This window comes from Halichoerus grypus, chromosome 11 (genome assembly GCF_964656455.1).
Source record: "Halichoerus grypus chromosome 11, mHalGry1.hap1.1, whole genome shotgun sequence".
Taxonomy (NCBI): Eukaryota; Metazoa; Chordata; class Mammalia; order Carnivora; family Phocidae; genus Halichoerus; species Halichoerus grypus.
The window spans coordinates 13,308,155-13,334,169 of NC_135722.1; the positions used below are offsets into that span (position 1 = coordinate 13,308,155).

At 33.9% G+C, this 26,015-nt stretch overlaps 2 protein-coding genes and 1 pseudogene across 2 annotated transcripts; all 3 read right to left on the bottom strand.

The window, feature by feature from the left end:
- Positions 1–10,547: 10,547 nt before the first annotated feature.
- LOC118536091 (olfactory receptor 5J3-like) lies at positions 10,548–11,486 on the bottom strand. Its single transcript, XM_036092780.2, has one exon. It carries the CDS (start codon positions 11,484–11,486, stop codon positions 10,548–10,550), a length of 939 nt encoding a protein of 312 aa, XP_035948673.2.
- A 7,356-nt stretch (positions 11,487–18,842) lies between these two features.
- On the bottom strand, positions 18,843–19,781 carry LOC118536093 (olfactory receptor 5J3-like). The gene has a single exon (XM_036092781.2). It carries the CDS (start codon positions 19,779–19,781, stop codon positions 18,843–18,845), a length of 939 nt encoding a protein of 312 aa, XP_035948674.2.
- A 1,533-nt stretch (positions 19,782–21,314) lies between these two features.
- On the bottom strand, positions 21,315–21,473 carry LOC118536105 (U4 spliceosomal RNA; annotated as a pseudogene).
- Between the last annotated feature and the right edge of the window lie 4,542 nt (positions 21,474–26,015).

Consider the following 26,015-nt stretch of genomic DNA (forward strand, 5'->3'; position numbering starts at 1 on the left):
GATGGCTTTGATCTGTTGCTGCGGTTTAGCCCCGAGCTATATTTCCTATATAATGGACCTCTATTAATATTACGGATTTGATGGAAAAAATGCTGGTGTTGAGGACAGTTCTGGGTAATGTGTCTATTACCTTCCATTGATAGAATAGAAACAACAGCCAAATTAACTAAGATAACTGTTTATTTTTATGTGCCTTCTTGAGAATTAGAATCTGATGTTTTAGCTCAAACCTAGACTCATATTCAGGGTTAGTTTTGTTCTTCATATATTTCTAAAGCAGTCTCAGAATAGAGGATTATCTTCAGAAATCTAGCGTGTTAACAGTCTTCTCAAGGAGCATCTGTTCCTCAAACTCTCAAGCTTGTATCATAAAGGAATTGGCCAATTAGCATCTCTTGAGATTTGCATTTTAATTGTACCCCAAGGCCTATTCTTAATTTGCCTGAGATACAACGCCAATGGAAATGTTCAGAAATACATATTCCTTCATTTTGTGTATTTCAGTTTAAATGGCTGTAGACATACTGAAAAATGTAATTGATATAGTTTTGAAAATTAGGTTTCTTATTTATTAACATATACGTAATATATACATGATACATGTTTATATAATATAAATGATATATTTAAATATATTAAAATATTGTATATAATAATTAATATATTCAACTATAATATAATATGATGTGATATAATATAATATAATATACAATCATATATATAACATCACATATCTAATGATGTGATGTTATATATAGTGTAATATATATGTATATATAATGTAACTATAATAAAATGTATATATCATACATATGTATATATATGAAGCTTTTCTAAAGCACTAAACATTATAAAAATATATGAGATACATGGTGTCAGAGATTATCAGATTACTGTTGCTTTTGCCTGGGCTTCCCAGACAACCCTCCCAGGAAGGAGAAGTAAACTTTTTCCTATTTACTGCTTAAAAGATGTTATTATATATTGAAATTATGCTACCATGACGTCAACAAATCGTCCACGTATTTATTTTTAATGCAGGCACTTAGTGATTTTTAGCTGACTGTGCTCAATGATGCATACACAAAATCACTGACTGAGAACAGCATGCCATCTAGGAAAATAAATAAGAAACCTGAAGTAAAAAAATCAAACTCTACTCTCGGTTTCATGATCAGCTGATAGGAATTCAATTCACATCATTATCCCAGTTGTTGTTTGTTTATTTTTTTAAAGCAACTTCCTAGGCCACGTGCCTAAAAAAATTCTAGGTTACTAGGATCAGACCCACAAAAGTGAAATTTTTCAAAATGCCTCAGGTCCATGGATGATTGACAAACATCAGGTTTGAGGGATCTCACAGACTTGTCTCGTTAAATTATTTTTCTTCTGTAATTCTTATAGTCTCTTATTCTACCTTAAAGGGGTTTGGTATTACGATGATGAAACAAGACACATTCTTCATTGGGAAAGAGAAAAAATGCATCTCTAATTTTATTTAGATCACTTTAGAGATTTTTAAGAAGGAATAAAATCTATTATATATGTGCTATATCACTTACAGATAATCAGTGTACTCAGATATTCAGACAAAAGAAACAGAAGTACATTTTTGGTTTTGCTCTTCTATGTATCTTGAAAAAATAAAACTTTGAAAGACTTGGGTTGTATACCTGAAAATTCAATTTTCCATCCATTCTCTTACTCATTTTTTCAATGCACATTTTAATTAATTAATTAATTAATTAATTAATTAAGAGAGAAAGAGCAGGGAGGGGCAGAGGAAGAGAGAGAATCTTAAGCAGGCTCCACGCCCAGCACTGAGCCTGACACAGGGCTCAATCTCAGACCCCTGAGATCATGACCTGAGCTGGAATCAAGAGTAGGATGCTTATCCAACTGAGCTACCCAGACACCACTCAACACACATTTATTAAGCAGCTATTAAATGACAGATACAGACAGGACTGATTTATTGTATTTCACTTTATTGGGCTTCACAGATATGGTGTTTTTTTGTTTTGTTTTGTTTTTTAACAAATTGAAGTTTTGTGTCAACTCTGTGTCAGCAAGATTGTAGATGTCATTTTCTAATATCATTTACTCACTTCATGTCTCTTTGTCACATTTTGGTAATTCTTGCAATATTTCAAATTTTGCCATTATTATATTTGAATTGCTGCAATCTCATGATAAAACTTTAGTGGATGAGGAATTGCTTCTTATGAATGAGCAAAGAACATGGTTTCTTGAAATGGAATCTACTCCTGGTGAAGAAGCCATGGAGACTATTGAAATGACAAAGGACGTGGACTATTGCATACACTTAGTTGATAAAGTAGTGAAAGGGTTTGGGAGAATTGATTCCTATTTTAATGAAGTTCTACTGTGAGTAAAATGCTGTCAAGAAGAATGACATGTTACACAGAAATCATTTGTGAAAGGAAGAATCTATTGATGCAGCAAACTTCATTGTCATCTTATTTTAAGAAATTGCTTCAGTGACTCCAACCTTTAGCAACCACCACCCTGATCAGTTAGCTGTCACCAACACTAAGGCAAGAACTTCCACCAGCAAAAAAAAAAAATATGACTCACTGAAAGCTCAGATGGTGATTAGCATATTTATCAATAAAGTACTTTTAAAGTGTGTACATTGTTTTTTTTTTTAGACATAATGCTATTACACACTTAATAGACTACAGCATAATGCATGCATATCTTCTATAGGCACTGGGAAACCAAAAAATTCATTTGACTCACTTTATTGTAGTGATCTAGAACCAAACATGCACTATCTCTGAGGTGTGCGTACATTATGCTTTGCGTTGGATTACAAAGATGAGAATGATATTGTCTGCTTTCACATTACTTAGAGTTAATTGCTACTTTCAAGATTCAAAATTTGGCTCAGTTCTTTGATAGTCTGATATTTGGTGAGCCTATAGGCTATGGTTGACCATGGTAAAAGATCAGTGGACATTTAATAAACGTCAGTTCAGTTGAATTCTTATTTGCTTATTAATCTATTTTGAGTTCTAGTTGTTAATCAGCTATATTTAACATTTTATTTAGATACTTTTAGGTTTACAGAGTTTTGAGTTGTACTTTACCCACCTTTATAAATGTTAACATCTCAATCACAGTACAATTATTGCCACTAAAAAAATTTACACTGAATCAATAATATTAACTAAACTACAGATTTTATTCAATTTCACCAGTTTTTACATAAAGCCCTTTTTTCCTGTTCCAGGATCCAATCCAGAACATCATGCTGGCATTAATATCTCTCCCTGTCTCCTGTGATCTGTGACTTTCGCATTTTCTTTCTTTTTCTTTCGTGTCTGCGATACTTGTCAAGATTACTCATCAAGCATTTTGTAGAAGACTACCTAATATTTTTCTTGTGCTTAAATTGAGGTAATTCATTACAGGGAAGAGTGCCAGAGAGGTGGTATGTTTGCCCTTTCATCTTCTCAGGGGATACATGATGTCAATGAGTGATATTACTAGTGATTTAAACTTGATCACTTACTTAATGTGGTGTCTGTGGGACTTTTTCACTATGAAGTTAGGACTTTTCTTTGTAATTTATATATACTTGGGGAAGGTAATTTAGACTATGTAAATATTCCATTTATTCTTTTGGGCACCCATCAATACGTTCCCTCTACCAATTATTACTATGCTATTTTTGTAGGAAATTTCCATTTCCCCATTCTTTTAACTTATTTTATTATTTATTTATTTTTTTATTTACTTTGGTGAAAAGATTTAGATTTAGATTTAGATTTAGATTTAGATTTAGATTTAGCCTGCTGGATTCAGTTTAGATGATCTCAATTTTGTTGGCAACATTCGAAGTATCATCTTCAAAGAGCCAATGGAACATATGTCTTCTTCTCTCCATCGGGCCTGAGCTGGGTGTTGACTTTGGCCACATCAATGTCAATAGAGCTTCTTCACAGCCTGTTGATTTTGTGCTTGTTGTTGGCCTTGACATCCACGATGAACATAAGCGTGCGGCTGTCTTCTATTTTCTTCATGGCTGACTCGGCAGTCAGGGGGAACTTGATGATGGCATAGTGGTCAAGCTTGTTTCTCCTGGGGGCACTCTTTGGAGGATATTTTGGCTGCCTTCAGAGAGCAGTGAATTGGGCCATGGGAAGGTAGGTCATGTGCAGACCTTTTTTTGTGGCTGTGGATGCCTTTTAGCACTAATTTCTTGGCCTTCAAAACCTTGCTTTGGCTTCAGCTTTGGGAGGAGCAAGGGTCTTCCTTCTTCACCTTCCATGCCACCTTTATGAAAGGGCCTTTCAACATATTTTAATTGAAATTATTCTGTAAGGAATAGTTGTTCTTTCTTCTGTGTATTTATTTAGTTAGCTACTCATACGAATGTGCACTCATTGTAATTACTTTTTCTTTGGGTTATCCAACACTACCATCATTTATTTTGTTACTCAAATTGTTCCAGGTCTGCTAATGGAACTATCATTGAATTAGCTCCTGTACACTTTGCTCTTTGGTCATGCTTTTGTTTTTTTGTTTGTTTGTTTGTTTTGTTTTGTTTTGTTTTACCTCTTACATTCTGGCAGCATAATAAGCTCCAGGCTCATCTTATATTTTCCTGGACTCAATTCCAGAGACATCTACTTCTCCAAGGAGCCTTGCCATCTTTTATGGGAGGATGGTATTTGGAAACCAGAATCTGGACTACATACTCTATTTTTATGTGTTCACCCATATTTTTCCCTTAAGAATATGTCACACATATTTTTGATGCTTTTGAATTTCCAAGTCTCTGTAATTATAACTTTTCAAATGAAGACTCTGTTATAGTTGAAAATGTTTAGATTTAGGAACCATAATTCTGAGTTTGTCTTGAAATACCATTTACTACCTTGTGACCATGTGAACATTTCTTAATTTCTTTAATCCTCAGCGTCCCCATGTCTACAAAACGACAATAGTAGTACCTGTCTCATGTGTTTGTCAATATGAAATTAAATACTATATACAAAATATCTTGTATAATATTGAGGATATACTAGGTATTCAATCAATGTTTGTTTCATGTCTTTAATATAAATGAGGTTGCAATAATCTATTATATCTATACACCCACGTTTATTAAACTGTTTTCTCCACCACTAGACATTTACATTCATCATGATTTCTCTCTTTTTTTTTTTTTAAAGTAATTCAGAATAAACATTAACTTGTTTCCTTTAGTTAAATAACCAGAAGCATTATTTTGGGGCCAAGCTTACAACTTTCTGTTACATATTAGTGGGAGGCATTCTAGAGTGGTCTGACAAATTTTAATTTCAATGAAGATTGTCCCTGATTATCAAAGTCATCATAACCTTGCCTCCATTGACCATTTATATCTTATCAAACCCCACATATAATAGAGCTCAATAAATCAAAGGTTATTTTATTAGGTATTTATTTCATTATTATGCATCAGAAATACTTCCTTATGTCTTAGTTTACTATTTACATCACTTTAAATATTATTGAAAACCTGAGTTCTATAAGTGGCTGATATTTTTTTAAACTGTACTAGATGAAAAACCTCCTAATTTAAAATTTATCTTTATTTACTCCTCAATATCAAATATGCTATTACATTCTAGGTTAAAAAAACAAAACAAAACAAAAACAAAACAAAAAAAACCCCAAACAGTCTTTGAAATACTTAATTTATCGATTTAGTAAAGAAGTAAGTATTGCGTACTTGCTATTGTGACAATCACTATCCCAGTAATCCTGAAACTAGGAAGTTGAATAAGATGCAGTCTTTTCCTTACAGGACTAAACAGTTCAGGAGAGGAATGAAGAGTTAAAACAAAAGCTCACAATCCATTATTACAATACAGTGTGCAATGATAGAACAATGGAGGAAATAAACTAATTTTCTCAAAGATGTTATCAAGAAAATCTTTAGAAAGATGGGAGTTCTTGCTCTTGGCCCTTCAGATTAAAGATAAGTATAAATTGTTAAAATGAGAGAATACATGTGGCATTAAGGAGAAAATCATGACCAAAACCTTTTTCTGAGATAAAAATAGAGACATAGTGAAGGGAAGGGAAGCAATGGAAGAAGTCAGAAGACTACTTCAATAGCTAAGGTTTGAGAACATAAGGTCTGAACTGAGACAGCAGCACTGATGATTAATGAAGAAGAGGAAACTGATTTTAAGGGTATTTGGGAACCAGAGTCAATAATACCTAATACAATAAATACTTGAATAAGATAAGATAGATGAATCTAGGATGACTTGCTAGGTATTTGACTAGTGTGATTGAATGTATGGAAATACTTTTGTCCAGAAAAAAATAATATAAGAATAGAAATTAGGTGCAGGGACAGTGGTGAGATTACTTTAAAATGCTGGGTTTTAGAAATTTGAAGGACATTCGGAAAAAGAACTATTTTTCTTCAGTGAGATATAAAATGCTCACATGTCTAAAAAAAGTATGAATGTGTCTCTCAGACTTTCTAGTTATCTTAATTAGCTTTCAAAACAAATTGCTCTGTAATATCATGTGCAGTTATAAGGGAACGGGACTGAAATTCAGACTGCCACTAATTACCCAACGAGCCCAAATGCATATATAATATATAGTTGCATTTCCTTCTCTTCAGTACTTGGTTTTCTCACTAGAAGAACAGATTATAACATCCCATTTAATTATAAATTCCTACGATTTTGAAAAAAGAACATGGCACCAAAAAAGAGGCCATATTCAGCTCTTTGAAATTCATAAGTTATAAACTTTTTAATATCCATCAGCACAATATCTAACTGTTGAAATGGCACTTAGAAGCCAGTACACATAACATCCGTCTGATACTCAACACTGCTCCCTACAAATTCTCACCAAATTCTTGTCCATCTTTGGCTTGAATCTTTCAAGTGATTTTTATTCTCTACGCATCTCCCTTGATCTCAGGATATCATGTATTGCAAAGCCTCATTACATTGAATTGAAATGTATTTCCACACAGCTTCTAAGAAGTCAAGGTAGTGTTAGAGACACATTTCTTTGATTTTCAAATGCATTAAATTTAAACCTTTTAAAATTAAATATTAATTTAAATTAAATATTTAAACTTTAAATTAAATATTGAAACCTTTTAAATTTAAATATTGTATTCCTTCAAACCCTGTAAAACAAATCTAATCCCTTCTTTTTATAACATTTCTTCAATAGTGAAGCAATTATAATGTGTGCCTTGACCTTTTCAATTCCATATCCATGGACATGATATGTTTTTATCAGCATTGTTGCTTTCCCCTGCAAAAGAACTTAAATTGGGACGTTGAAATATGTAATATTCACACCTACATATATTAATTCAGGATTGCCTGATCACTGTTAATTAAAGTAGAACCAAAGACCTTAATACCTTAATTTTATCATACAAACTATGTATCTATCTATCTATAAATAGACAGGGAGCTTGATATATAGATACATTTAGATGCCTATAGATATAGATATATACTATCATTAGCATTGCACTGCTAACAGAGGCTTTTAATAGCAACAAAATCAAACCTATATCTTCAGGTTGGCTATAGATCTAAAGAAAGAGACTATATTCACTTGCATGCCATAAAATTATATTAAATTACTGCTTTAATTTTAAAAAGCATAACCAGAAACAAGATCATCACAAAATGCAGCAGTAGATAAAGCAAACTTTAGGGAGAACTTTGCTTGGTTAAGATCCTTTACTGATTGTTGGAGAAACTATCTTTGTATATAACTAATGCCTCGCTAGATCAGAGAAGTTAATTTTTGTTGCTCTTTTATATATCAGCCTTAAACTATTGGGAAAATTCACTCTACCAATTTATAACTTTTATAAGAAATATTTAAATACATCTGGGCTCTTTGTGGTTTTAATGGTATTCCTAAACAATACTTCTATCTATAATTTTATAATATTTCAGAATGCCAATTTCCATTGATTTCACCCTTTCCATTTGATTTAATATTCTCCTGTTTTCTTGATTTGGTCCAACGACCATGTTCTCAAGTTCTTTTTTTTTTTTAGTAAAAAGAAAAGGGAAATTTATTTCCTCAAATTGCTTCTCAATCAATTTATAATTTGGGGAAAGAAGAGCACAATCACTCATTCCATCTTCATTAATTTTCACATTATGGGTTTTGACTCCCCTCATTTATGAAATTTTATTGTGCAGTACATTTTTTATTTATTTCTATGAGGTTATAATAACTAAACTTTTAAATAAACAATTGTATTGATGAAGGAATTAGGTTTTATACAAGTCTTTTGGGAAGTAATTTAGCAAAGTATCAAAATACATTTTTTCTATGTATTTTACCAAAGAATTCCATTATCAGAAATCCACTGAGATGAAAACAATTAGAAAAATAAAGATTTATTTACAGACTTTATCATTATGATATAAATTTCTTTATAAAGCAAAAACTCTAAGTATATAACACTGGGAGATGGATACTGGAGTAGGCCCAATGTAGCATTAAATTATAGTCTTTGGTTATGAGATATCCAGAAAACTGTTTACCATCGCCTAAAATCTCCCTTATTAGGTGATAGTTTTGCTTTTGGAAGTTTGATTATAACACTAACAGTGATTACTGAATAGCTATTATATTAAAATATTTGACAATAGAATTATTCTGGAAGAAAATATGGACTGTATATAAACAGTAAAATAAAATTTGCTTTAACACATTATATTACATATTTACCTAAATTTAATTGTCAAGCAATAAGAAAAAAATTCCATAGACTTATAGATTTTAACAGGAAAGATTTATTGCTATGAGCTAAATATCATTCCATTTGATAAACATTCTTTTCACACACTCAAAACCATTGTTCACTACATATTGCAAAAATACCATTAGCCAAAGGTGATAACAATGATACTGGACAGAGTTTTTGTTGCATGGCTGAGTAAGCAGAACAATAAACACTATATGGAATAATGAACATAAGCAACATGGGGTTCTAACAGTCATTTGTTTAAAACACTATCAGCATTTTCAAGTGGCTGTTTTATGGAAGTTTCCTAAAGGTTGATTTTAAGTGAATTCCAATGTAATCTGATATGACAGAGTGTCTTTGCATTGCCATTTTGGTATTTCTTTTAAACCACTGACATTCAGAGTGTCTGGCTGGCTCAGTTGGTAGAGCATGGTGCTCTTGATCTCAGGGTAGTGAGTTCAAGCTCTATGTTGGGGTGGAGCCTACCTTAAAAAAAAAAAAGTATTAAACAACTGGCAGAAATGGAATTGCCCTAAAAAGGAGCCTGTGGAGGGGCACCTGGGTGGCCCAGTCAGTTTTGTGTTTGACTCCTGACTTTGGCTTGGGTCATGATCTCAGGGTCGTGAGATCAAGTCTTGCATCAGCCTTCACGGTCAGCGGGGAGCCTACTTAAGGTTCTCTCTCTCCCTGCCCTCTGCCCTCCCTCTCCTGCTCGCACACTCTCTCTCTAAAAAGAAAAAAAAAGAGGTTGTGGAATTATTTTTAAGTTAAATATTCAATTGTAACAGTTCTAGGTAAAAATGTCATACAAAATACACACAGGGAATTCTATTTGTTTCTTAAAATGGGAAGAGCCCTGAGTGCAAGTATATGGATATATGTGTGCTTGAATTCTATCTTTCAAACGTTGGTCTTCTCTGGTCTTGGGTGAGCTTTTAACTCCATTGATCCTTTGTTTTCTCATCTGTAAAATAAGTCAGCTCCTCTAGAGTTGTAAAGAAGAAGGAAAATTGAGTGCACTCTCTGTAGAACCAATTTTCATTGAGTTAGTAGGGATTCAAAATAATAATTTGCAAATGTAAGGGATCCAAATTACATAGTGGCATAAAATTATTTCTAACTAGAGACACTTGGGATTCAGTTGATGCATAAAGAGACTTTTTCAGAGCTTCCCTTATCTGACTAAAAGCAGGAACCTCTAAGAGTGAGGCTGCTATAACTGCTCTCTCCCTGGGGTGTTTTCTCCCAAGAAAGAAGACAGAGAAGACCACTAGCCCCTGTATAAACAAGCAATATCACAAAATTTCTTATCTCTCCTTTTTTTCCCTCAGAAGCCTGTTTGTTCTTCCTATAAAAGCCTTTCACATACTAAATTATATGAACCCCTATTCTCTAATTATTGAACAAGCTACTTTTTTTTTGCATCTTATATACATATGAATAAACTTTGCCTATTCACCTGTTAATCTGTCTTTTGTCAGTTTAGTTCACAGGTCTTCAAACAGTAAACCTAAGAGGATGGAAGAAGTGTGTTTCCTCCTAGACAGAATGTACTGCATGTGTATATGTACATATATGCATACATACATTATATATGTATATATATATGTATATATATGTATATATGTCTGTGTGTTTCCAAAGCCAATAATGAATACATTTGAAAATACCATTTTTTTCCTCCAACAAATCTCACAGGTATTTAACAATACACCTGCCTGTAGAATCAATAAACATTCCTTAAAAGTTTCTTCTTGAAAATTCACGGTCACTGAGCAAATATTTTTCTCAAAATAATTCTTTTCATTGCTTCTTTGGCCTCTGTGTTTCTCACACTGTATATCAGGAAATTTAGGATTGGCAGCAAAAGAGTATAAAACATGGAGAGGATTTTGGCTCTATCCTGTGGGTGGTTAGAGCTGCTCCCCAGATAAGTAAATATCACTGTTCCATAGAAGAGAGTGATGACCATTAGGTGAGAAGCACATGTGGAGAATGCTTTATATCTGCTCCTTGTGGAGTGTAACTTCAGGACAGTGAGGAGGATTCCCAGATAGGAACTAATCACTATCAGAAAGGCAGTCACTGATGTCATGCCAGAGAGGACAGTAAATAAGATCTTGCAGTACTGGGTGTCAGAACAGGACAGTTGAAAGAGCAGTGGGATATCACAGAAGTAATGGTTGATGACATTGGGCCCACAGAAAGACAGGCTGAGCAAGGCGCTCAGGTGGGTGAGTGAGCTAGCAGAACCTACTAGGTAGGAAGCAGTCACCAAATGGACGCAGAACGTGCGGGTCATGAGGCCTTTGTAGTGAAGTGGGCGGCAAATGGCGACATAGCGATCATAGGCCATGGCTGCCAGGAGGAAACATTCGGTGGTCAGGAACATGCTGAAGAAGGAATACTGAAGGAAGCAACCTCGATAGGAGATGACTTTCTGTCCTGCTATGTAGTTCACCAACATTTTAGGAATAAAGACTGAGGAATAGCAGAAATCTAAGAAAGCCAACTGGCAAAGGAAGAAGTACTTGGGGGAATGCAGCTGGGCACTAGCCCAGATGACTGTGATAATCCAAACATTGCCCACCACAGTGGCGAGGTAGATGGAGAGAAACAGCACAAAAAGGGCAGTATTCAGCTCAGGGTTGTCGGTCAGCCCCAGGAGAATGAATTCTGTTACCACACTGACATTTCTGTTGGCCATTTGGGTGTCCCCCACTATGGGGGATCTGCAGGGAACAAGAGGACAATGAAAATAACTGGAGTATAGTGTGAATATATACATTCAATCAACTAGCATCTTTAGAAAACTGCAAGGTCTTAGTTAATAATCACAGTCCACAGGAAATTCACTTCTCTCAAGTGTGAGAAATCAGCCTGATAAGAGACTTTGGCTGACTCAAAGTGTCATCAGGGGGTGTAAACTGACATTATGCACCGTGAGAACCTTGGAGGAATCAAAACTCTCTTGGAAAGGCTCAGAGGAATGTAGGTTTAACAGAAAGAGTTTAGGAGATGGACCTGGGGTAACAGTATATTCCACATTCCAGAACACAAGGCAAGGACTCTGTATTTGAGGAAAAACATCCCTTAACAAAGAACACAAAAACTCAATACGTAACAGGTAAATTTCTGAGACATCTGGCAAACCTACTGTCTATCACATCTTTTTAACTTAGACAAATAAAACATGACATGTGTTACACAATAATATACATACACAATATAAACATGATTAAATGTATAGACTATCCATAAAAATGGAAAATGAGAATTACAGATGTCTAGAATACAGAGTGAAAAAACAGTCAATCATTTTATATCATAACATTACTTCTTTGTTAAAATTCACTTGTTCTGGGAAGTCGTTCTCTGCTATTCCAACAGATATTTGTCATCCCATTTTCTGATATCTGAGAGCATTTATTATCCCATGGTGTGGATTAGTCCATATCAGATTTTTTTCATTAAGATTGAATCAAGAAACTTTTCAATATGTTTTGATCCCTGCAGTCAAAAAATCTCAAGTCTAATTTCAAGGACAATGCATATACTTTTGGTACATTAGATCATGTGTGAATATGGATTTTTATCAAGAAAAGGATCATTAAATTAATTTTATTTTAGGCTTTCTCATATAATCCAGATTACATGAAAAATAAGATTATGATAGCTGGTATATTAGGGGAACACAGGGTTAAGTAATTTTTGAGGAAAGCTTTCTTCATTCCAGGATTTATAGGAATACATGATGGACTATTACACTTTGGGAGTTTTGAATAAAAGAAATAAATATAAAGCATGCTTCATATTAATTTGACAATTGAATCTGTTTTCATTGAACATTAATGAACATGGTGTTTCATAATCCGGGCTTTGGTAATATTTCCCTGATATTGAATAAAAAGTGAGAATGACATGGTTTTGGATCTCTGCCCTTTACTCACAGTGTGTTGTAAAGTTATTTAGTAACAATTCAAGTGTTGCAAACCTTGGGACCAGATTGCTTTGATCATGTTTACTTTACTGAAATGCCAGAGGTAAAAAAAGGACGTGTTCTTTTTTGCTCCATTAAACTGTGATTTCATGTCTAAGTCTTAGTTTCTAGCTTAACTACCATTTCACCTATGAATCTTTCTCAGAAGATAGTTGTGATAAATAAGAAAATACATGAAAACTGTCTGGCACAGCCCCTAAATGTTTGCTGCATAGTCAAAGTAAAACAAATAAGTAAAACAGACACCAGACTGTTTATTGACATACCGGACAAATGGCTTTTGACTAAAGTAATATTTTGGATCTTTGTGTTTTTCTTTTTGTTTGTTTCATTTTGTTTAGATAGCTTTGCCTGCCTCCCTTGACTTTAAACAAACCAATTTGTTACTTTAACTATGAGTTCCCTCTTAAGTCACTGATTTTGTATTTGTTTCTTTGATTTTCATTTAACAAGCAGTAATTTTCATCTGGACTGCCTTTCATGCCATTTTTCTTTTACTGTAAAGTCAGTTATACACAACAAATTAATCTTTGAATCTAAAAATTAGCTCTGGTAACAGGGTCAAAAATCACCACTCTCTCAGATTTAATACAATTCCCAGCTTGTAATAATTAAATTTTAAAGGATTTCTTTAAATAAATTTCCTTTTATAATTTACATAATTATATGAAGCTCTAAATACACTACGTGAGAATATAGGGAATGAACCCACTAATTTTTTTAAAAAGATTTATTTGAGAGAGAGAAAGCATGAGTGGGAGGGGCAGAGGGAGAAGGAGAATTTCAAGCAGACTCCCTGCTGAGCACAGAGCCGCACACAGGTCTTGATCTCATCACGCTGAAATCATGATCTGAGCCAAAATCAAGTTGGACACTTAACCAACTGAGCCATCCAGGCACCCTGCAGAGAGCTATTTGATGGGGCGCTTGGGTGGCTCAGTCGGTTAAGCAGCTGCTTTGGCTCAGGTCATGACTCTGGGGTCCTGGGATCCAGCCCCCAATTGGGCTCCCTGCTCAGCGAGGAGCCTGCTTCTCCTCTCCCTCTTCCTGCCGCTGCCCTGCTTGTGGGCTCCCTTGCTCTATCTCTGCCAAATAAATAAATAAAATGTTTTTAAAAAAGAGAACTATTTGATGTGGTAATGGTCTAATTATATTTCACTTATCTCAATAATTTGAATAGATTTGAAGATGATTTTTCTTCACATTCCATTCATAGCATGTATTAAGAGTTACTGTTTTTGAAGACTCAAGAAGCATTTATAATTCCTTTGTTAGAGCATATAAATATAACACTTACCTGGTGTTAAGATGAAGCTTAGACCTTTCTCTTAGTTTCCTGACTTGTGCTTATATTTGGTTCAGGGTCTTTGGAGGATGGAATCCCCAGTGATCCTGTGATACCATGTTTCATTAAAAGAGCAAAGAGAGACTTGAGGAAGGTAAGGTCCCAGCACTATCTTTCCAAATTGTAGCAATTCATGGATTTGGCCATTTCTCAGTTTTAGAGAAAACGGTCACATCAATTCATGTCTCACCTATATAAGCCTCTGCAAAACAACACCTAAATTATTAAAAATGAATTTTAGCAATGTTTATCATTATAGCTTACATAACATAGTTATACATATATATATGTATTTTTATATATATTTAGTTTTAAAGAGGCCTAAGTTCCCTTTATTGATGACAATATGCTTCTATATACGTGTATTATTATTGGTAGTAATTATGGAAAATAGACATATATTTCAATCGGAGATAACCTAAAAGAAGTGGAAGCAATCAGCAATCACTAGATAGAATTCAAGTGTGCATGTGTTGATACACTAAATTGCCTTTTAATATAAGAAATAATTTAGCCAACTAAGACACTAAAATAAATATCAAGTTTAACATTTTTGTCACAGTGGTAGTTGAACAGAAATGTAATTTTTAGAAATCCTAGGTAGGCTGCTACTTGGAGGATAGAATGAAAAATATAAAAGGTGGTAAATCAGAGTAAAATGGAAGCATTTACATATAGTAAAAAAGGGAAGAGGGGCAAATTAGAATAAATAAGTCACTGACACTGGTCAAATGCAACCAAGCCAACAAACACAACTGTACAAAAACAAGGTGGTGAAAATTTGCAGTGATATTAAAATGAAGCAATAGTTAAAACAGACTAACACATAGGAAATATTATAATTAATTTTACTAATAAGAATATTGCCTTTTCTTTGATAAGTAAGTATTAAGTAGGATCCTAGTTGGGGTGGTTTTTATTTATTAAATGTTTAGTATGTTCCAGGCACTTCACAACTATTATCTCTAATCATTATGTAATTTTATTTAATTGAATATTCTGATCCATATGATTCACATTATACGTGGCCTGGAATAACTAAAGGAATTGTCTGAGTTTGGACTATAGGAAATGGTAGGACAACACCTTAATACAATGATTGTCTGATGTAAAAATTTGTGTTGCTTTTATTATTTATTCCATACAGCCTTTTAGTATTAACAGACTAGGAGTGAACATAATAATGATGGAATTTGAAACCATATTGCATGAAAAATAGTGGAAAAGATAGGAAATATCCAGTGTGAGAAAAATTAGACTCAGGACAATATTCCTTTTTTTTTTTTCAAGATTTTATTTATTTATTTATTTACTTATTTATTTATTTGACACAGAGAGAGAGAGAGTGAGAGAAAGAGTACAAGCAGAGGGAGCGGCAAAGGGAGAGGGAGAAGCAGGCTCCCCGCTGAGCAGGAATCCAGATGTGGGGCTGGATCCCAGATCATGAGATCATGACCTGAGCCGAAGGCAGACGCTTAACCAACTGAGCCACCCAGGCTCCCCTCAGGACAGTATTCTGATTCAGCAAACACTGAATATCTGAGCAGTCTAAGAATGAAGAGTGAGAATATATGAATTTTAAGACTTCATTAGATATATCTAAGACTAATTGATACCAACTCTAAAGAAAGAGATGGGTCTTGCTTAAATTGAAAAAAAAAAAAGTCGTATTTAATTGGTAGAATTTTAACAAGCTAGTTTTACAGGGGAAGGATGACAAACATTGGACATTTGTAGAGGGCATTCTATAGCAGATTAGGTTTTTGATGGGATGAAAATATGCTCCTTAGATATCCATAATTCTGGGAGTTGTAATTTGTTTACAGGCCACAACTGACCAAGGACTAACTGAAAATTGCCATCAAAGCTGGGATTGATGTAATCCCTATTGTGTTCACAGCACAAGACCAAATCTCAAATCTTGGGAACCATGAATTCATTACACTGACTGTGGGTCTCTTAATAAATAACAAGCATGACCATGGTGCAAATGTACCCATGACTAGCCCACATAGCGCCAGCAACTTATTTCCCTGATGAGTTAGGCCAATTTCTAAACTACAAACTCCAAGTCTACCCACGTGAAATAAAAAAATAACACATATTTAATAGAGATTCTCTGTGAGCTAAGAGGAAAGTTATGTTAGATAAACATCTGCCAAGTCCTGATTTCTCCAAGTGTTGATGTTGAGCAGTAACCAATTTTATGGATGGGGTAGAGGGATTGGAGCTGAAAATGCCCATTCTCAATTTTGTATCCTGATATTTTACATGAAATTTGAAGAAATAGCATCAGATATTTCATTCATGAAGTCCTCATTTATTTCTAATTGACTAAATATATTAACCACCTAAGGATATTTAGAATCTGCTTAACTGAGTTGCATTTACTGATATGTGTGATGCACACACACACACACACACACACACACACATATATGTATATATATGAATCAGGTATATATATGGTATGTTACCCATTATATAGAATATATTACTCGTTTTCCAATCTTCATCCTACAAATCTGCCACATGCCCTTCATCTGCCTCACAATTTAGGAAAGGGATTTTCTTTTTTATCTTATTTGAGCATCCAGTTACCGTTTATAATGTAATATAGTTACTATATATACTATAATACAGTAACTCTTTGTTAGGATGAGTTGAAAGTCAGTATTAAACATAAACAAATATCTTACTTTTGTTCCATAAAATAACATCCCTCCCACGCATGTACACTTAGTAAACATTTTTATTTACATCCTGACTAGCCCCTTATTTTATGAGCTGAGTATTATAACAGAATGAGTTCAAATTTTCTGAGTTTTAATTATCTGACTTATATATTATTCCTTGTGTTTTATACTCTAGGATATAAGATATTGAATGCTGTTGAAAAAATTGTGAAGAACCATATAAAATTAGGTTTACTTATCATTATTATTTTACCTTTTTACTTTTTTCCGAAAACCAAAACTTTAATACAAATTCATTTATATGATTGTCTCTTATACATAAATGTCACATATTTGTAGCCCTATGCGGCCCAATTTCAAATAATATATTAAATAATTTTAGGGGTGCCTAGGTGGCTCAGTCAGTTAAGTGTCTGCCTTAGGCTCAGATCATGGTCCCTGGGTCCTGGGATGGAGCCCCCCATCAAGCCCTGCATCAGGCTCCCTGTTCAGCTGGGAGTCTGCTTCTCCCTCTCTTTCTGCCCCTCTCCCTGCCTGTGCGTGCTCTCTCTTTCTCTCTCTCAAATAAATAAATAAAATCTTAAAAAAAATAAAAGATAAATGATTTTGGATAATAATAAAGGGTCATACAAATGTTATATGATGTTCTTGGTGTTGTTGGTGGTATCATTATTTCATTCTGAAAAGTAAACTTTCATATGAATTTCTTTGCTTGATCTCTAATATAATGAGGATGTCAATTTGCTATCTTTTTTCACATTTCAATTTGCTACCTTCACAGATATTGGAGCCATTCACTCATGAGTTTGGCTGTCACTGAGAGGGAAAAAAAGTTTAATCTAGCCTGCCAAGTAAAACCATGCCTTAATATCTATAGAGTATTCAGCTGTCTCATTGTGCTGCTTAGCCTAGTTGCCTCTTATTATTTCAGTATTTAAAAGAATCTCCAAAAATTAAATATAATTTTGTTTGTAAATGGAGATATTCTCTAGAACACTGTTTTGTTTCTAGATAGGAGACTTTATAGCAATTTAGGGGGAAGAGATAACTATGGAAGAATCAATATTTGTGGGCCTGATTCCATCATTATGCACTTGTACATATAATTTGAATCAAAGGGAAAACAGTGGCTTCACATATTTTCCCTTCCTGAAATACATAGCACAGATTTCCTCCTGCATAGAATACCTTCAGGTAATTTCTTGTTTAAAGTCTAAAGAATATTCTGGAAGATGTTTAATGGAAAAAGGGAAATGGGTCTGATTATTCACAACTCCCGAATTATCTTTGAGACCTCCTTTCTAAACATGAAGTCAAATTCTTCAGCGTACGTTTTCTCAGAGTATTAGTAACCATCCCATGTGGAGTGGTAGTAAAAGTGTGGCATTCTGTCCTGTTCGGTTTCGTATGCAGTAATGGAAACCAAAGCCAGGCGCAGGAAATGGTCCAGACTAACCACTGGGAATGAAATGACACAGGCAATCTAGAACCCAAATTCTTTTTCTGACTATTTTTGAGTATTTGCATTTATTTTGAAAAATGTCTGGCTATAAGTAATCCAGGCTAATTTCAGAATATGCATATGCCAGCTTTGTGGATAATTCAAGTACCAATCCTCTATGCTTTAAAAGTATTTTACTTATTTCTGTGCTTAATAGAGAGACTGAGTTAAGAGATATTTTATTACTTACTAATCTTATGTTTGTATCTGTCTATTTGGGTGTCTGTATATCTATTTGTATGTACTCATTTCTACACATGTACAGGAATGAAAGTGTCTTCAACCGTCCAGAGATAAATAGCTTAGATCTTACTATGGTTTTTAGGTTATTTTACAAAATAACCAGGCATATCTCTTGTACCTGTTATTCTTCTAGGCTTTTTTCTTCTGTTGTAAAATAGAAGGCTCCCATTAAGTAAACTCTAGGATTCCTTTGGGCTCAAAACTTTAATAACTTCATATAAATATTCTTATCCAGAAGACTTCTTTATATGCTATTTTGGGACACATATGGTGTGAAATTAACAAGGAAAATATTTCATTTCTATAGCTCTTTTCACAGCATCTTTCACCTCCTTGTTCCTCAGGCTGTAAATCATTGGATTTAACATAGGAATCACCAGGGTATAGAACACAGATACCACCTTTTCTTGTTCTAAGGAATATTGGGAGCTTGGCTGGATGTAACTAAAGCTTACAGAGCCGTAGAATAAAGTCACAGCCGTTAAATGTGAAGCACAGGTGGAGAAGGCTTTGTGTCTACTGGCTGCTGAGCGGATCCTCAGGATAGCAGCCACAATGAAGACATAGGAGATCATCACAATCAAGAAAGTGATCATAGCAATAATTCCAGAGAAGATTAAAAGCAACAGTTCATTCATGGATGTGTCAGAACATGACAACTTCAATAGTGGGGGAAGGTCACAGAAGAAGTAACTGATGATATTCGGCCCACAGAAAGACAATTTCACCAAGCCAATCGTGTGTGTCAGTGAGTTGATGAAGCCTCCTACACACGACCCAGTGACCAGGACCATGCAAACTATTTTAGTCATAGCCACCGTGTAAAGTAAAGGGTTGACGATGGCCACGTAGCGGTCATAAGTCATTACCGCCGGCAGGAAGCCCTCAGTGGTAAGGAGTGACACAAATAAAAAATACTGCACGATGCACGCAGAGAATGAGATTGTCTCCCGTTCAACAAAGCAGTTCAGCAGCATTTTTGGTGCAAAGACCGATGAATAGCAGGCATCAACCAATGAGAGCCAGCTAAGGAAATGATACATGGGTGTTTGGAGTTTGGGAGTTATTTGGATTAGAAAAAGCATTCCTAGATTCCCTACCAAAGAAATGGTATAGATCAGCAGGAATAAAACAAAGAGGACCACTTTCAGTTCAGCACGATCTGTCAGTCCCAAAAGGATAAATTCTGTAACCAATGTCAAATTAACAGCAGCCATGTGTGTGTGTGTGTTTCTTGGTACCTGTTAATGATAAGAAAATTGAAATTGAGAATAATCATGCCACACTATCAAGACTACTTGGAATCCCTAACTAGCTGTGCAACTTGAGCTGTTGACTTTTCTTTTCTGGTTGTTTTACCTATAAAATTAGAAATTTTTAACTAGAAAGTCTCTAGTCTTTTCAAGTACTGTTTATTAGTTTATTCCAAAAGGAAATTCCACGAGTAAGAAAATAAAACATTGGGGTCTTAGCTTCAAAGTGTGTTTAAATGCTTCTCTTTTTATGTGAGAGGGAAAAAAAAGCTAAAGTGAATTTCATTCTAAAATGTATGCAATGCAAAGTCTAGTTTATAAAGCATAATAATCAAGGTTGGAAATTTAATCTGTGTTCTCATTGAAGTTCTTTTAAACTTCTCACTTTGGATTTAATGGTAACTAATGTCAAATACATCCAAATATAAGAATTAACTGTACTATGGCATTTGAACTGAGAAATTCCATGTATGCCTTCACGTTTAGTTCGTATTCTACAATTTTTAAGTTGGACGTGATGAAAGACAAAGCCCTAACATCCAAAAACTTTGTGGTCATCCTTAGAAAATAGCCAGAGGCATTGGTTTCTGAGAAAAATGCCCACTGGGAATGAGAGGAAAGGGTACTCTGAGCTGGAATGTGAAACATGATGAATAGCAACTTATAATTGGCTTTTGATATCCAATAGAAATATCTTACTCAGGGGACTCAGGAAACAGAGTTTTTATACTTTTTTCTTATAAAGAACAATGTAAACCTGTAAAATAAAGCAAACCTATAAAGCATACAGATACTTTTTCACAATATTTTTTTGGATGTTGCAATACATTTCCTAAAATATGCAATGTCTTTTCCAGTTAATGCACAATGGTTGATTATTACATTTTGTCTGAAAAAATATAACTATCTTTTTACACTATGTAGAAAATAAAAATAAATATTTTATTTATTTATTTATTTTTTTTTTTTTTTTTTTTAAAGATTTTATTTATTTATCTGAGAGAGAGAATGGGAGACAGAGAGCATGAGAGGGGAAGGGTCAGAGGGAGAAGCAGACCCCCCGCTGAGCAGGGAGCCCGATGTGGGACTCGATCCCGGGACTCCAGAATCATGACCTGAGCCGAAGGCAGTTGCTTAACCAACTGAGCCACCCAGGCGCCCCCTAAAAATAAATATTTTAAACAGTTCACGATGCTATAGTTTTACCTCTTTAGAATAAAGGGAGGTGTTTTTGATGGCTTCATTATCCTTTCACTTGGGAGACACTATTTCTTTAGTACAGTAGGTAAAACAGAAAAAAACAACATTACAAAGTTATTGAAATAGTAAGAAATGAGGTAACTGTGTTAGATGTAAAATATCTACACTGATAGGTGAATAATCCCTATGGAAATATGTAATTATGACAGATTGCAATTCATCCTTTAGGGAAAAATATTCCACACTGATTAAAACACCGGTTTTTCATTGTTTCACTAGATGTTGCCTACCAATTTTGACGTTAATGTAGAAAAAGAAATTGAAGTGTAGGATAAGGGGTGAGAATAAATGGCCAAATTATAAAGTCCTCTTACTCTGTGTTTATAAGAATAAAATTAGCAATAATCGCGCCTCGGATAAACCTCATTGGCTACAATACTGCCACCATGCAAAGCTGTAAGAATAAAATTAAAACATAATGTTTGTGTCTTCTTCATCTTGTTTTTTGTACTTTTAACTGATTTTCAAAATGTATTTATATGAGAGAGTCAAATAAGTGAGTTTCACTTACCAGTGGAAGAAAAAAATATTCAATACTTTAGCTTATTTAGGAACCATATAACTGCTCATTCCAATGGATTATTTCTCTATATTCCCCCCAAACAATCAATCAATCACACAGAAAAGTTGTATTTGTCTAACACAGTGATATAAAAATTGGGTAAATGATAGTAGTTACAGTAGTAAGATTGAAATTCAAACTTCTTCTTTAATATATGATAACCATAAGCAGAGCCTCCATGGTAGGAAAGCAAGAGCAAGATGGTCAAAAAATTTAGTTTTATATTTACTATAGTACAAAGGGAATAGAGTCCCCAGAGTTAATCTTCTGATCAGAAGGATATAATAAATACATGATTAAAATTTCCTGTGTGTTTCTTGAGGGAATTGGGAAACTCTCAAGACCTTAATGGCTCCCTGAAGGCATTCAATTTCCTGAATGTTAGAATGAATAGAAGGAAATGAAGGGCAAGTAAGTATAAGGGAAAAACCCAGAATATATAAATTCTGAAAAACAGTGGAATAGAATAGATAGTGATCCCTGCTCGATACTTTAGCAAGAGAAGCTTTTCAGAAGAATCCTTTAGTTGGGACTACTTGTCAGAAAACACACATGGTGATGAGCACTGGGTGTTATAAGCAACTAATGAAATCATTGAACACTACATCAAAAACTAATGATGTATTATATGTTGGCTAATTGAACATAATAAAAAAATAAAAAATTTAAGCTCTAAAAAAAAGAAAGAAAACACACATATACACATACACATACACACACACAAAGTGCAGTTAAAACCCAAACATCAGTGGGCTTTAAACTAGTAGAAATAACGCCTGGTTTTTTAAAAAAAAAAATTGACTCCTTTGTTTTCTTGGACTGTGAGGATAGAATCAAAGAAAATTAAAACTACTAAAAAGGATTCCTTGAAATGAACCCAACCACCTCTACCTTGAATGTTTTTTCCTCCATTCTAGTATGTGTCTGCTGATAGACAACTTTGGGCATTTTGCCTTCATCTTAAAATGAATAATGAGGAATTCTGGTAGCAATATTTCACTCTGTTCCCTCACAGTGTGAAAGTGTAAATTTGATTTACTTAATTGTAAATTGTCATTTAGTTACAATTCTGTAAATAAGAATTGTCCTTTATTGTTTATTCTAAAAGCAGTTAAATTTCCCTTCCTAAATGTACATTTCCTAAATTCCTTAATTGAAAGCTAATAGAGCAGGTGGTAGGAGTGGGGATTAGGTGATATGCTAAAGTTGAATTAGGCCAGAAGATGATTCATTATTTTAGAAGGCCTAGAAGATTCTAAGTACCTGATGCATTCTGTTTTTTTTTTTTCAAGTATATAATTTATTACCAATCCATATATGAAGAATTATTTGAGAAATATATATCAGAAATATAAAAAGATTAAGCTTCTTTGACCAATATCCTCTTTTCTCCTGGGAAATTGTAAATCAAGGACAAAAATTATCTGAAAAAACATAAATATCTGTATTTGCAGGGGATAAGGAAGAGAATAAAATAGAGTAAGCATTGCTAAGAGGATTATTTTAAATGGAGCAGGCAGGACATTGAACAGGTGGGGCTAGAAGCCAAGGATATGTTCTATGTTAAAATGGACACAAATGGACTTTCTGCCTTAACACAGTTCTGCCTAGCAACCAATCCCATACAGGCGAGTGTAACGCACCAATCACATTTCCTTCAAAATGTTTTATGTAAATTCCCTCTCTCCTTTTTAAAAACTCTAACCTCCTTTGTTTCTCCCAAGCACACTTTTGATTTTGATTGAATCTGTGTCTCTTGGATTGCAATCCCTAAGTCCCCAAATAAACACACATATTTTATTTTGCAACTTGCAGTTTTGTCTTTCCTTGGTTGACACAGGCACTCAATAGATAGGGCTGCAATTGAATTTGGCATATAGAAAAATTTAGCAGCATTATTTAAAATGAATTTAGTATATATTTATTGATTTTTTGTCAGGAAAGAAGACTTTTTGTGAAAAATATAATTCAGAAGTTATATTAATTAATACAACATATTGAAGTGTTATTTTAGAAAATAATAACTTTTTTCAAATAAAAGTTATTGAGGAATAATTATGATACAATAAGCCGTGTTCAGTTTAAGTATATAATAAGTTTGGACAAATATATACTCCAGACCAATTACTACTATAATTAAAACATAGGATATTTCCATAATCCCCAGAATATCTTGTTCTCTTTCTAAGAAACCCCCTATCTCTGACCTCCAACCCCAAAGAACTGCTGATCAGTTGTATATTTGTGAGATTTGCTTTTGCAGAGTTTCACAAAATTAGGATAATACTGTTTTATTGGTCTGGATTTTTTTTCAATCAGAATAATATTTTTATTTTTTTGTTTTTTTTTTAAGATTTTATTTATTTATTCATGAGAGACAGAGAGAGAGGCAGAGGGAGAAGCAGGCTCCCTGTGGAGCAGGGAGCTCATTGCAGGACTTGATCCCAGGACCCTGGGATCATGACCTGAGCCGAAGGCAGACGCTTAACCGACTGAGCCACCCAGGCACCCCGGAATAATATTTAGAAACATTCACATTGTTACATAGATCATTAGTTCTTTCTTTCTTTTTTATTGCTTGGTAATATTCCATTGTATGGATTAGCACACTTTGTTTAACTGTTAAGTCTTGATGTATTTGTTGCTGTTGAATTTATTCCTAAATTTTGTCCTATTGCTAATGGAAATATTTTATTAATTTTTGAATTGTTTGCTATTAATATACAGAAACACAGTTCATTTGTATATATTGATTTTGTCTTTTACATACATAATAATTTCACTTGAGAATAATGAGAATTGTGCTTCTTCTTTTCTAATTTAGATGCCTTTAGCATTTTGTTTTGTATTATTCATTTTATTTTGTATTGTTTTTTTTTGTATCATTCTTTCATTTTGTATTGTTCCTTTACTTTGTATTGTTCATTTATTCCTTACTTATTTTTTGCCTCACTTTTGAATTGTTCTACCTTTCACATTTAAGCTCCTGAAACTTACTTTTGTATATTATATGTTATGTGATAGAATCTCCAGTAAAAGGTTGAATGGGATTTTTTTTACCAAATGAAGGCAGTTTTGTCCAGGTTTTGTTTTCAGGTTTTGCTTTATTTTATTTTGCTTTGCTTTTTACCTCTTTCTTTTCTCCTCCTCTCTGGGAACTCCACTATGTATCTATTGATACACTGAATGGTGTCACACAAATCTCTGAGGCTATTTTCCTTCATTCTTTTCATGTTTGTTCTTCAAATGGGTTGATTTCCATTGCTCTACTGCAAGATCACTGATTGTTTATTCTATCACCCCATATTTGTCATTGGATATTTCCAGTGGATTTTTTCATTTCAGTTACTGTATTTTTAACTACAGAATTCTCATTTGGTATTTTTTATTTGTCCCTTTCTTTTTATTGAGGTTCTATATTTGATGAATACTTACTGTCACACTTTCCTTTAATTCTTTATATATATTTTCTTAAGTTATCTGAACATATTATTTATAATAGTACTTTGATGTCTTTTTCTGCTCAATCTAACATCTGGGTCATTCAGTTTCTACTGACTTCTTTTTTTCCTGAGTCCAATGTATTACATTTTTCGGTTTCTTTGTAGGTCTTGTAAATTTCTGTTAAAACTACACTTTATATGTAATACAGTGTTAATGTTCTGCATTTTGTATGTGCAGCTTTGTTAAGTACTGGCAATTATTTTTTCAAAGTTGTTGTTCTGAGTAACATCTCTGTCAGTGCTTTATGAGAGTTGTAGCTGCTCCATCTCTTCAGCACTTGATATTGGAAACTTTTTTTAAAAAGATTTTATTTTTTAAAGTAATCTCTACAACCAGCACGGGGCTCAAACTCACAACCCTGAGATCAAGAGTCACTTGCTCCACCAACTGAGAGACAGGTGACCCTGATTTCGTATACTATTTTTATTATATCATTTTGTGGTTAATTTTCTTTCCCCAGATTTCTAATAAAGTTGAGCAACTTTCCTTTATTTTTACTGGAAGTTGGGAGATTTTCAATATTTATTGTGTCATGTGCCTTGCAGATATTTTCCCCCTGTCCGCACCTTTTTTTCTATTGTGTTGTCTATCTTGGTTTTATTAGTTTGTAAGATTTCTTTATACATTTTGATTATAGTTTCATAAATATATAGGGAAACTATTTTCACTGACTTTGGTTTACTTTTTCATTCTATAATTTTTTTTTAAAGATTTTATTTATTTATTTGACAGAGAGAGACAGCGAGAGAGGGAACATGAGCGGGGGGAGTGGGAGAGGGAGAAGCAGGTTTCCCGCCGAGCAGGGAGCCCGATGCGGGGCTCGATTCCAGGACCCTGGGACCATGACCTGAGCCGAAAGCAGATGCTTAATG